This window comes from Sus scrofa, chromosome 13 (assembly GCF_054392235.1).
Source record: "Sus scrofa isolate SSC_HxYL_T2T_F1_AM1 chromosome 13, Sscrofa_HxYL_maternal_Yorkshire_Landrace_v2.0, whole genome shotgun sequence".
Lineage (NCBI taxonomy): Eukaryota > Metazoa > Chordata > Mammalia > Artiodactyla > Suidae > Sus > Sus scrofa.
The window spans coordinates 17643473-17657854 of record NC_139395.1 but is presented as its reverse complement, the minus strand read 5'-3'; the positions used below and the strand labels follow the sequence as shown (position 1 = coordinate 17657854).

The following is a 14382-nucleotide window of genomic DNA, read 5'->3' as shown; positions in this document are numbered from 1 at the left end:
ACTCCCAGCCTTTGTTTTAAATATGGGCCTTTGGAGTTCCCTTCATGGTGCAGCGGAAACGAATCCAATTAGGAACCATGGGGTTGCGGGTGCGATCGCTGGCCTCACTCCGTGGGTTAAGGATCTGGCATTGCCGTGAACTGTGGTGTAGGTTGCACATGTGGCTCTGTAGGTTGCAGATCTGGCGTGGCTGTGGCTGTGGTGTAGGCCAGCAGCTACAGCTCTGATTCGACCCCTAGCCTGGGAACTTCCATATGCCACGAGTGTGGCCCTTAAAAAAAAAGATGAAAGACAATTAATTAATTAATTAATATGGACCTTAAAAAAAGTTTTGCCTATATAAATCCACTTTGTGGAGAAATCATTTGTTCGTTTAGTGTGTGATTGGTTTGGAGCAGTTCTGAATGTCACGGTTCCTTTCTGGGCAGGGCTTCTGTGTGGCCACCTCTGGCTACCGGACAGCCCTGTGACTGGCTGGGCCTGGGTCTGATGCTGACTCTCAGTCCCATGTGCCGTGGCCATGGGGTCACAAGATACTACGCACAGTGGCCTGTGGGTCAGCACTGGCCCAGGGTGGTGGGCAGGCCCTCACCTCAGGACCGGGTGTGGTGGGTGCTGGGACCGACAGGCTTTGAGCATGGCTTCACCTTCACCAAGAAGGGGACACTTTAGGCTCACAGTGCCTGCCACCTCCTCCGTGAGGAAAACCGCAAATAGGCACATCTGCACCTTCATGAGAAACCGCACAGACCAGCCACTTCCCCAGCCAAGCCTGAGTCCACCAAAAATACATTTGATTTCCTGCCTCTATGTTATGGTCAAGATAGCCACTTGCTTCCTGAGTTTCAGGACTACAAGCCGACAAAAGCATATCACAACTGTGAGTCATAGGTATTTTTTTTTCCTGAAAATGATTTATTTTACTCATTTCCCTCTGGTCTCCACTTTGTTCTGCCATCTGGCAACTACTTCTTTTTATTGTAAAAATCATCATTTCTTGTCCGCCTCATTTCTACTTCATGAGCCGTTCATTGTAAATTGTCAGCAGAAAGTAACTTGGGGGGAAGTTCTCGGTGCTCTGCTCAGAAAGGCAGAATGTGCATCCAGCAGGTGCTTCATAAATGTTTATTGGGTGAAGCAGCTCCACTAAGTCTGGGTTTAGGGCTGTCCTCTGTCTGTCTGACTTGAATCATCTTGGCAGGAAGGAAGAATATGCATTTCTGAGATAATTTCTGTCTCCCTGGGGTTGAGGGCAAGGACGCGGCATTGGGGAGGGTGGGGCAGGGCAGCCACATCCGGAGCCCATGGCTCAGCCAGCTCGGTCAGCACGGCATCTGGAGGGAGAGGTCCCCGTCCTATTCCAGGGGGACCTTCCAGGGCTTCCTCAGGAATTCTGAGCTGTTCCTGCAAATTCCCTGAAGGCTTGACTCATTCCAGGCTTTTCCAAGCGGGCAGTGAGTCAGTGGGTCTTTGCTTCTTTCCCACAATTCAACCATCTGATTCAACACACATTCCACGAGTAAGAAAACCAGGCATAACAAGGTCAAATAGTCGAGATCTATGCAGTGAAAAGTGAACAGGGAGGCCGAGAAAGTAAAGCTGGTCAGTCTGACTCTAGGATTTACGCTCTGTATTATCCTAAAAGCCAGAAAAGGATCTGGAAGGCCACACTGGAGTGGAGGTGGGGGGATGGGGAAAGTTCGTTTTTCATTTTGTATAGATATGTGCACATAGTGTTTTTAAAAACCTAACTTATAAAGGAGATAAGACTAAATAGCCACACATTGAAGAGACAAATCACAGAACGCTAACTGTCCATTCTCCTTCAAAAATGATTTTCCACTTTAAAAATGATCTGAAACAGTTACCATGCATAGAGCCAAAATGATTTTGAAAGGTTGGATACAAACAATACAGAAATCAGTGGCCTAAAACCGATTCTGCATCTGCAGTTCATATTCTGGGAGGTCCTTGCTCCGTCCCTGGTGGGCTCTCCAAGGACACCTGCTGAGTGACTGAATAAATGAAAGACTAACGTGGACCAACCTCCACAGCCATTCTTCAATCCGTTGCAAAGAGCGGGCGGGCTGGGAAGGAATCCACAGCCTCATTCCATCCCGCGCAGTGGGGCAGCTGGAAGGCCCTTGCCCAGAGCTAGTGTGATTTATTAAGGTGTCTGGAATCCCTGGATGAGACTCGCTATTCGCAGGAATCCTATTACTCATCTGTTCCCTTTGCGGCCCTCTCGTCTGCACTTTTTTCCATCCTCTCTCTCTGGGGCACTGCACCCTTTTCTTTCCAGTCATTCTGCATCCTGCCTGACACATTCCTATTCCTGACAGGGAGGCAGATGTGAGAAAAACCTTCCCTTCTATTTTTAAAAGCTCCTCGGGATCCACAGTGCTGATGCCGCTGGTGGCACTGGCACCATCCGTCCATGTGCATGAATTCTGGCCAAACGGAATGGAAAAGTCCCTGTGGCAACCATATCGTGTATGGCTTTTGCTTTGAGTTTGTTTCTTACCCTAGAAAACATCTGAGGTTGTGAAGTTTTATGTCCTGGGTGTCACCTGATCAACAACAAAAACAAGAAACACATAACCTGCTATTTTGTGGACATGTATAAACTACATTTACTTTTGTTTGTGCTCTTAAAACAATGTGTTCTGGAGTTCCCGTCGTGGCACAGTGGTTAACGAATCCGACTAGGAACCATGAGGTTGCGGGTTCAGTCCCTGCCCTTGCTCAGTGGGTTAATGATCCGGCGTTGCTGTGAGCTGTGGTGTAGGTTGCAGACGCGGCTCAGATCTGGCGCTGCTGTGGCTCTGGTGTAGGCCAGCAGCAACAGCTCCAATTAGACCCCTAGCCTGGGAACCTCCATATGCTGCAAGTGCGGCCCTAAAAAGACAAAAGACCAAAAACAAACAAACAAACAAAAAAACCCCAAAAACTGTTCTGAAAGATCTGCTGGAGAAAGATGTGGCTTGAAAAAATATATGATTAGAAAATACCAGAAAACATCTCACTAACTTGCACTTAAGAAGAAGAGACACTAGTGCAATCAGTCTCCCTGGCTTCCCCCACAGCTCCCAGGATGGGTTCTCGGGGGGAAAGGTGGTCCCGGGGCTGTGAGCTTTGGCCTGTGCAGGGCCCACATGTCAGCCTGAGCCCACCCCAACATCCCTAGTCCCTCTCATACACCCGCCCATAGAGAGCTGCTGTCACCAGGCCGGAGGACAGTCCACTCTTCCTCAGGAAATAGTGACCATTCTCCCAGCCCACCTGGTCAGGGGTCTCCAGGGTCATCCCTGAGGTCAGAAGCATTGGAAAGATATAGGAAGTACTGAAGTTCCCCCATAGGTGAAAATCAAATATCCCTGTGCTCTCTGTGATCTCCTGCCCACAGGTGTCAAAGCCAAGGCCCCCACACTTGACCAGGGCACAGGCTTGCACATAGTAAGTGCCATGCACGGTGTGAAGGCCATCAAAGACCCCCAGGGAATACAACTCGTTGGACAGGGTGGGCCTCAGGTAATGTAAATGACAGCAAAGGCCATCTGCACAGACTTGGAGGTAGCCTTCCTTTCCCCACACAGGGACCAGGGTGAAATTGTCATACATCATTTCAGAGTTAAATGTGGGGGGAGCGCTCATGTTCCCTTCAGGGGCTCCATCACAGTGGATGTCCTCAGCGTCCTTCTCAGAGTATAGATCCCCTGCCAGGATTTTTAAAAGCTTGCTATGGGCTATGTCCATCTTCGATGTGGTGTTCCCTGTGCTAATGAGACCTGGTGGATTTTTGGCTATTTGGGCAATTATGAGGCGACCTTCAGGGCTTTCCATGTCGTGGTGCCAAAAGGACTTCAGAGGAGTGTGAATGCCACTTCCGGTCATCCCCAGGGATGGGTGGTGGATGTTTGCAGCCAGAAAGTTGATGCCAAAGGCAATGGAAAAACCTCTCTGAATCTGAATGGCTGCCAAGAGCGGAAGCTGGTTCATCCAGGCAGTTGGATATACGATGTGCTTCACCTCAGGGTCTCTGAGGATGCTGACAGCAGGCTCGAAGAACAATATATCAAAGCAAGTGAAGGTGCCAAACTTGCCAGCAAAGGGGGTGTCAAAGATGCTGTGATCCACTTCCAGAGGGGTATCGAATGCTGCCTCAAAGTAGAGGTTGTGTTTGCGGTAGCGACTGACCAGGGTTCCATTACTGCTGAACACGACATTCGTGTTAAACTGGTATCTTCCATCATCTGGGCACCCTGGGTCACTACTATGACAAGGCTCCTTTGTCCCAAGGTTGGCCACCAGGAACATTTGTCCCTTGATAGCCATACAACTCAGGCGCTGGAGGACCTAGAGGAAAGAAAAGGTATAAATAAATGGAATTTTTAAATACTGCCTTTCATAATTTCAAAAGAGAAAAGCACCTGTACTGTATGCAAAATATATAAACAACTATCATGAATCAATAAGAAAAAAGTAACCATTACTGAAAGTGTGCAACAGATATGAACAGGTGGTTCAGAGAAGAACAAATACAAATGGCTAACAAACATCTGAGAAGATGCCTGATCTCATTCGTCATGAGACACAAATTAAAATTATAATAAGGTATGATTTTTCATCTGCATAAGATTTAGAAAAATTTAAAAGACCATTCTATCTTGCATTGACCAAAGGATGGGCAAACAGGCACTAGTGCACTATTACTGGGTATGTAAAGTGAAATTAAAATCTTTTAAAGGGAAAGTTTGGTGCTCTTAAAAAATAATTTTAGGGAGTTCATGTCAGGGCTCAGCAGTTAACAAGTCTGACTGGTGTCCATGAGAACGCAGGTTCCATCCCTGGCCTTGCTCCATGGGTTAAGCATCTGGCATTACCATGAGCTGTGATGTAGGTCACAGATACGGCTTGAATCCCGTGATGCTGTGGCTGTGGGGTAGGCCGGCAGCTACACCTCTGATTCGACCCCTTGCCTGGGAACCTCCATATGCGGCAAGTGTGGCCCTAAAAAGCAAATAATAATAATAATAATAATTTTTAAAGTGCTTATCATCCTGGAGGGCTCCAGTAAAGATGGTAGAATAGTAGGATGTAGAACTCACCTCCTTCCAAAGATACATCAAAAATACATCTGGACTTCCCTGGTGGCTCAGTGGGTTAAGGATCCAGTGTTATCATTGCTGTGGCTCAGGTTGCTGCTATGGTGCAGGTTTGCTCCCTGGCCCAGGAACTTCCACATGCCACAGGTATGGCCAAGAAAAAAAAATGTAGAACAATTCTCACAGAATATCTTAACCACCAAAAATCACAAGATTTCCATGTAACTGGGTAGGATGAAAGAGAAAAAAATGAAAGAAAGCTGAATGGGACATGCTTCCCTGGGATGGAGCTGTGAAAGAGGAAAGGTTCCTGTACCCTGGAAAGCCTCTTCATTGGTGGGGAGATAAGCTGGGACAGAAAGGGAGCTTCAGAGGCTTGGAGGAGAGCACAACAGTGCTTGGCAGAAGGCAGAACAGATGGAGACTGGCACAGATGGCTCAGCCCACCGCCCCTGTGCTCCTCAGCATAAGATGCATGCTTGCTGGTACATCTGGAGGCTGTGTGTTGAAACTCAGGCTTCAGAGGACACACCCAGGGAGAGCATAGGGGTCAGCTGTGCAGAGACAGCCTGAAGGGGCTTTGCTGTGCAATGACAACCTTGGAGCAGAGGAGGGCCCAACTCAACACCCAGTGCAGACTCTGGTCACGACAACTACGACTGCTACTAAGGGAATAATAGCCAGCAGACACTAAGGAAAGAAGCAGCAAGCATCCATACTACAGCGTTCACAAAAAATATTAAATCCATGTAAGCTACACAGGGATGCTCCCACATAAAATAGCCCTCTAAGACCACAGTAGATAACTGTTTATCCTAAACTCATAGAGTCAGAAATATATAAATAAATGGAGAAACAGAGAAACTACTCTGAATTAAAAGATCAAGAGAATTCCCCTGAACAAACAATGAAACAGTCTAGTAGATATCAAGTTCAAAAAGGAGATAATGAAAATACTAGGGAGTTCCTGTTGTGGCTCAGTGGGTTAAAAAGCCAACATAGTGTCCATGAGGATGTGGGTTTGATCTCTGGCCTTTCTCAGTGGGTTAAGGATCTGACATTGCCCCAAGCTGAAGTGTAGGTCACAGATGTTGCCCAGCCATGGTGTTGCTGTGTCTGTGGCATAAGGCCTGCAGCTGCAGCTATGATTTGACCCCTGGCCCAGGAACTTCCATATCCTGCAGGTGCAGCCATTAAAAAAAATACTAAAGGACTTAAGAAAGGGTATTGACAGAAATGCAGATTACTGTAGAAAGGAACTAGAACCTATAAAGAAGGGCCAAGAAAAATTAGAAAAGCTCATTTGCCAAGATGAAAGCTGAGCTAAAGGCAATGAATAGCAGACAATGAAAATGCTGATGGACAAACATGTGATCTGGAAGCTAAAGGAAATTACCCAATCCAAACAGCAGACAGAAAGCCAAATAAAAAAGTGAGAGCAATCTAAGAGACTTATGGGATAATATAAAGTATGCCAATCTACACATAATATGGATCCCAGAAGGAGAAGAAAGAGACAAAGGGCTGGAAAGTGTATTTGAAGAAATTCTGGCTGAAAACTTCCCTAACCTAAAGAAGGAAACAGATATCCAGTTACAGGAACCACAAAGGGTCCCAAACAAGGTGAACCCAAACACACTTACACTAAGACATATTATAATAAAAATGGCAAAGGTTAAAGATAAAGACAGGATTCTAAAGGCAGCAAGATTCACAGAACTAGAACAAAATATTTTAAAGTTTGTTTGGAAGCACAGAAGACCCAGAATATCCAAAGCCATCCTGAGAAAGAAAAATGGAGCTGGAGGAATCAGGCTCCCTGACTTCAGACTACACTACAAATCTCCAGTCATCAAAACCATATGACACTGGCACAAAGACAGAAATATAGATCAGTGGAACAGGATAGAAAGCCCAGAATTAAACCCATGCACCTACAGTCAACTCATCTATGACAAAGGAGGCAAGAATATACAATGGAGAAAAAATAGCCCCTTCAATAAGTGGTGCTGGGAAAACTGGACAGCCACATGGAAATGAATGAAATTAGAACACTTCCTAACACCATACACAAAAATAAACTCAAAATGGATTAAAGACCTAAATATAAGACCACATGCTACAAAACTCTTAGAGGAAAACATAGGACAAACACCCTCCTACATAAACCACAGCAACATCTCCCAAGATCCACCTCCTAGAGTAATGACAATAAAAACAAAAATAAACAAATGGGACTTAATTAAAATTAAAAGTTTCTGCATAGCAAAGGAAACCCTAAACAAAACAAAAAGACAACCCACAGAATGGGAGAAGATATTTGCAAATGAGTGGACGGACAAGGGATTAACGTCCAGAATCTATAAACACCTTCTGCAGCTCAATACCAAGAATACAAACAACCCCATCAAAAAAGACAAAGAAGACATACAGATGGCCAAAAAAACACATGAAAAGCTGTGCAACATCACTCATCATTAGAGAAATGCAAATCAAAACCACTATGAGGTACTACCTTACTGGGCCAGAATGGCCATCATCAAAAAGTCTACAAACAATAAGCGCTGGAGAGGGTGTGGAGAAAAAGGAACCCTATTACACTGTTGGTGGGATTGTAAATTGGTGCAACCACTATGGAAAACAGTATGGAGCTTCCTCAGAAAACTAAAAATAGAACTGCCATTGGATCCAGCAATCCCACTCCTGGGCATCTATCCAGAGAAAACCATGACTCGAAAAGTTACGTGTACTCCAGTGTTCATTGCAGCACTGTATACAAATAGCCAAGGCATGGAAACAACCTAAATGCCCACTGACAGAGAAGTGGATAAAGAAGTTGTGGTACATACACACAATGGAAAATTACTCAGCCATTAAAAGGAAAGAAATAACGGCATTTGCAGCAACATGGATGGACCTAGAAATTATCATGCTAAGTGAAGTCAGTCAGATAGTGAGATACCAACATCAAATGCCATCACTTACATGTGGAATCTAAAAAAAAGACACAATGAACTCCTTTGCAGAACAGATACTGACTCACAGTCTTTGAAAAACTTATGGTTTCCAAAAGAGGGACAGGTTGGGGAGTGGGGGGATGCACTGTGGGTTTGGGTTGGAAATGCTATAAAATTTGGTTGTGATGATCATTGTACAACTATAAAGGTAATAAAATTCATTGAGTAATAAAAAAATAAAAGCAGCAAGAGAAAAATGATGTTAATTATAATGAACCCCCCTATAAGGCTAACAGCTGATTTCTATACAGAAACATTGCAGGTCAGAAGGTAGTGGCAAGATATAGTCAGATCTTTTTTTTTTTTTTTTTTTTTTTTTGGTCTTTTTGTCTGTTTAGTTTGCACCCACGGCATACAGAGGTTCCCAGGCTAGGGGTCAAATGAGAACTACAGCTGCTGGCCTATGCCAGAGTCATAGCAATGCCAGATGCACGCTGTGTCTGCAACCTACACCATAACTCACAGAAACACCAGATCCTTAACCCACTGAGTGATGCCAGGGATCGAACTTGCAACCTCATGGTTCCTAGTGAGATTTGTTTCTGCTCTGCCACTATGGGAACTCCTAGTCAAAGTCTTGAAAGGGAAACTTCTGGAATCCAGAATACTCTACCCAGCAAGATTATCATTTATAATAGAAGGAGAGATAAAAGATTTCTCTGACAAGCAAAAACTAAAAGAATATAGCAATAGCAATCTAAATCTATTATAAGAGAAATATTTAAATGTCATCTCTAAATAAGAGAAGCAAAAATCTATAAGAGGAAATCACAATTGAAAAGTAAACCACTTAAATAAGCCAGTATATGAATTAAAAAAAAAAAAAACTTTGTGAAAGCAACGGTAACCACAAGGAACAGCAAAAGGATAAACATGAAGATGTAAAAGAAGACATCAAAATCATAAACTGTGGGGGAGGAGAGTAGGAAAATGTAATTTTTAAAAAGTATATTATTTGAGGTTATATGACTGTCTAAAGCAAGTATAGGAAGATGTTAACATACTTAAAACAGGGGAGCCACAAATCAAAAATATACAACAGATTCACAAAAAACAAAAAGAAGAGAACACAAGCATTATAAAAAAGAAAATAATCAAACCTCAAAAGAAAAAATGAAAATAAAAAGAAAGGAACAACAGAAGAAATACAAAAGCCAAATGGTAAACAATGTCTAAAATGGTAATAAAAACATATCTATCGATGATTGTCTTAAATGTCAATGGACTAAATGCTCCAATCAAAAGACACAAAGTCACAGATTGGATAAAAAAGAAAGAGCCTACAATACGCTGCTTTCAAGAGACCCACTTTAGAGTAAGGAACACACAGAGATTGAAAATGAGGGGATGAAAAAAGATATTTCATTCAAATGGAAATGACAAGTAAGTGGGGATCATAATACTTAGACAAAATAGATTTTAAAAACAAAGACCATTAAAAAAATAAGAAAGAAGGATACTATATAATGAGAAGAGGATCAAGAATACAAGAAGAGGATATTACACCTGTCAACAGATATGCACCCAATATAGGAGTACCTAAATAATACATAAAACAAATACTAACAGATATAAAGGAGAAATGATGGGAATACAATAATAGTAGGGGACTTTAACACCCCACTCACATCAGTGAACAGGAAATCAGTAAGGCCACAGAAATCCTAAATGATACAACAGGACAGTTACACTTCACTGATTATGTTCAGGATATTACATCAAAAAAAAAAAAAAAAGGCAGAATATATATTGTTTTCAAGTGCACATGATACAGTTTCTAGGTCTGACCACACACTAGGGCACAAAACAAACCTCAACAAATTTAAGAGGACAGAAATTATTTCAAGCTTACATGCACACACACACACACATATACATACAGCTGCCAGCTTCCACCACAGCCACAGCAATATGGGATCCAAGCCACATCTGCAACCCACACCACAGCTCACAGCAATGCAGGATCCTTAACCCACTGAGCAAGGCCAAGGATTGAATCCACATGCTCATGGATCCTAGTCAAGTTCAATAACCACTAAGCCATAAAGGGAACTCCTCAAGTGTATTTTCTGATCACAACGGAATGAGGCTAGAAAGAAACCACAGAAAAAGAAATGAGAAGAAAATGATTATGGAGACTGAACAACATGCTACTAAAAAAAATCAATGGGTCAATGATGAAATCAAAGAAAAAATCGAAAAATATCTTGAGGCAAATGACAATGAAAACACAACCATACAAAAAAAAAAAAAATCTATGAGATGCTGCAAAAGCAGTTTTTAGATGGAAGTTCACAGAAACACAGGCCTTCTTCAAAAAACAAGAAAAACCTCAATCTAACCTACCATCTAAAAAGTTAGGAAAAAAAAAAAAAAGAACAATCAAAACCTAAAATCAGCAGAAGGAAGGAAATAGTAAGGATCAGAGAGGAAATATATAAAAGAGAGATCAAAAGACAATAGAAAAAATCAATTAAACCAAGAGCTGGTGCTTTGAAAGGGTAAACAAAATTGACAGACCTCTGGCCAGGCTCACCAAGAAGAAAACAGAGAAAACCCAAATAAAATAAGAAATGAAAAAGGAGACATAACAACCAACACCAAATAAATAAAAAATTTAAAAAAAAGGGAATACTACAAACAATTATATGGCAACAAATTTGACAACCTAGAAGTTTCTAGTTTCAAGTTTCTGGAAACATACAGCTCACCAAAATTGAATCAAGAATAAATAGAGGGGAGTTCCTGTCGTGGTGCAGTGCAAACGAATCTGACTAGGAACCATGAGGTTGCGGATTTATCCCTGGCCTTGCTCAGTGGGTTGAGGATCCAGCATTGCCATGAGCTGTGGTGTAGGTCACAGACATGGCTCGGATCTGACATTGCTGTGGTTTTGGTGTAGGCCGGCAGCTATATCTCCGATTAGACCCCTAGCCTGGGAACCTCCATATGCCATGGATGTGGCCCTAAAAAGGAAAAAATAAATAGATAAATAAATAACTTGAACAGACAGATCACTAGAGGTGAAATAGAATCCATAATAATAATAATTTAGAAAAAAAAACAACTCCCTGGGGTTCTTGTCATGGCTCAGAGGAAACCAATCTGACTAGCATCCATGAGGATGCAGGTTTGATCCCTGGCCTCACTCAGTGGGTTAAGGATCCAGCATTGCCATGAGCTGTGGTGTAGGTCGCAGATGTGGCTTGGATCTCTCATTGCTGGGCTGTGGCATAGGTCAGCAGCTGTAGTTCCAATTTGACCCCTAGTCTGGGAACCTCCACATGCCACATGTGTGGCCCTAAAAAGAAAAAAGAAAAAAAAAAAAAAAACCTCCCTAAGAAAGTCCAGGACTAGACCTCCCAGGCAAATTCTATCACATATACAAGGAAGAACTTGGAAGAAACTCTTCCAAAAGACTGAAGAGGAGGGAACACTCCCAAAGACACTCTAAGAAGCCATTATTACTTTGGTAACAAACCAGAGAAAGTCACTACAAAGAAAGAAAGAAAGAGAGAGAAAGGGAGGAAGGAAGGAAGGAAGGGAAAGAGAGAAAGAGAGAAAAGAGAGAAAATCACAGGCCAATATCTTTGATGAATATAGATGCAAAAGTTCTCAACAAAATATTAGCAAACCGAATCCAACACCACATATAAAAGAATACACACCATGACCAAGTTGGAGTCACCCTAGGGTCACAAGGGTGGTTCAACATATGCAAATCAATCAATATCACATCAATGAAAGACAAAAACAACATGATCATCTCAATAGATGCAGAAAAAGCATTTGATAAAATTCAACATCCTTTCACGATAAAAACTCTCACCAAAGTGAGTACAGAGGGAACATATCTCAACCTAATAAAAGTTATTTATGGAGTTCCCATCATGGCACAGCAGAAACAAATCCAACTAGGAACCATGAGGGTTTGGGTTCGATCCCTGGCCTTGCTCAGTGGGTTAAGGATCCGGTGTTGCTGTGAGCTGTGGTGTAGGTCGCAGACATGGCTCGAATCTTGCAGTGCTGTGGCTCTGGTGTAGGCCAGTGGCTACAGCTCCAATTGGACCCCTAGCCTGGGAACCTCCATATGCCATGGGTGTGGACCTAGAAAAGACCAAAAAAAAAAAAAGTTATTTATGACAAACCCACAGTCAATATAACACTCGGTATTGAAGGAGTTCCCATTGTGGTTCAGTGGTAACAAACCCAACTAGTATCCATGAGGACATAGGTTTGATACCTGGCCTTGCTCAGTGGGTTAAGGATCTAGCATTGTGGTGAGCTGTGGTGTAGGTTACAGGCATAGCTCAGATCCCACATTGCTATGGCTGTGGTGTAGGCTGGCAGCTACAGTTCTAATTGGACTTGTAGCCTGGGAACTTCCATATGCCATGGGTATAGGCCTAAAAAGACAAAAAAACAAAAAAATAACTCAGTGGTGAAAAGCTGAAAGCCTACCCACTAAAATATGGAACAAGGCAAGGATGTCCACTCTCACCAACAGAATATTGGATGTCCTAGCCACAGCAATCAGACAAGAAAAAGAAATAAAAGGTATCCAAATTGGAAGGGAAGAGGTAAAATAGTCATAATACATTGATGACATGATACTATATACAGAAAACTCTAAAGACTCCACACAAAAAACTACTAGAATAGGCAATTTCAGCAAAGAAGCAGGACACAAGACTAACATACAGAAATCAGTTGCATTTCTTTACACTAACGATATCAGAAATGGAATGTTAAAAAAAAGTCCCTTTCAAAATCTTACTATAAAATAAAATAAAATACTTAGGAATATACATGACCAAGGAGGTGAAAGACATATGCTGAGAACTATAAAACATTAATAGAGGAAATTGAAGATGATTTAAAGAAATGGAAATATATCCCATGCTCTTGGACTGGAAAAATTAATATTGTTAAAATGGTCATACTACCCAAAGCCATCTACAGATTTAATGCAATCTCTATCAAATTACCTATGACATTTTTCACAGAACTAGAACAAGTAATCCTAAAATTTATATGGAACCATCAAAGACCCAGAATTTCCAAAGCAATCCAGAAGAAGAACAAACCAGGAGACATAATGCTCCCAGACTTCAGAAAATACTAGAAAGCTACAGTAATCAAAACAGCATGATATCAGCACAAAAACAGACATATATGTGTCGATGTAACAGAGTAGAGAGCCCAGAAATAAACCTACACACCTTCAGGCAATTAATCTTTGACAAAGGAGGCAAGAATATATAATGAAAAAAAGTCAAAAAGACAGTCTTTTCAGCAAGTGGTATTGGAAAAATTGGACAGCTGCATGCAAATCAATTAAATTTGAACATACCTTTATAACATACAGAAAAGTAAATTCAGAATGGCTTAAAGACTTAAAAATAAGAGATGACACCATAAAATTCCTGGAAGAGAATATAAGTAAAACATTCTCTTACATAAATTGTACCAATGTTTTCTTAGGTCAATCTCCCAAGGCAATACAAATAAAAGCAAAAATAAACAAATGGGACCTATAAACTTACAACCTTTGTACAGCAAAGGAACCAAAAAAAAAAAAAAAAAAGAAAAGACAACCCATAAAGAGGGAGAAAATATTTGCAAATGATGTGACCAACAAGGGTTTAATTTCCAAAATATAAAAACAGCTCCTATAACTCAACAAGAACAAAACAAATAATCCAATCAAAAAATGGGCAGAGCAGGAAAAAAAAAAAGAAAAAAAAAGTGGGCAGAAGATCTAAATAGACTTTTCTCCAAAGAAGACACACAGGTGGCCAATAGGTACATGAAAAGAGGCTCAACATTACTAATCATCAGAGAAACACAAATCAAAACTACAATAAGGTACCACCTCACACTGATCAGATGGTCATCTTTAAAAACAAAAAAATAACTCAGTGGTGAAAAGCTGAAAGCCTACCCACTAAAATACAGAACAAGGCAAGGATGCCCACTCTCACCAACAGAATATTGGAGAGATAAAATAAATGCTGGAGAAGGTGTAGAGAAAAGGGAACACTCCTACATTGTTGGTAGGAAGGTAAGTTGGTACAGCCACTATGGAAAACAATATGGAGGTTCCTCAAAAAACCAGAGTTGCCATGTGATCCAGCAATCCCACTCCTGGGCATATACCCAGACAAAACTGTAATTTAAATATACATGCACACTTACGTTCATAGCAACACTGTTCACAATAGCCAAGACATGGGAACAACCTAAATGTCCATCAACAG

The 14382-nt window shown here is 41.7% G+C and overlaps 1 protein-coding gene across 32 annotated transcripts in view; it reads right to left on the bottom strand.

Annotated features, from left to right (window-relative positions):
- Window positions 1-894: 894 nt before the first annotated feature.
- The window catches only part of BTD (biotinidase), a 61918-nt gene continuing 48430 nt past the window's right edge, over window positions 895-14382 (bottom strand). For all 32 annotated transcript variants that reach the window (XM_003483128.5, XM_084991800.1, XM_013981378.3 and 29 more), the window contains one exon: window positions 895-4356. In XM_003483128.5, coding sequence (XP_003483176.1) covers window positions 3184-4356 — 1173 coding nt within the window. In that variant the 3' untranslated portion in view covers window positions 895-3183. The remainder of the gene's footprint in view (window positions 4357-14382) is intronic.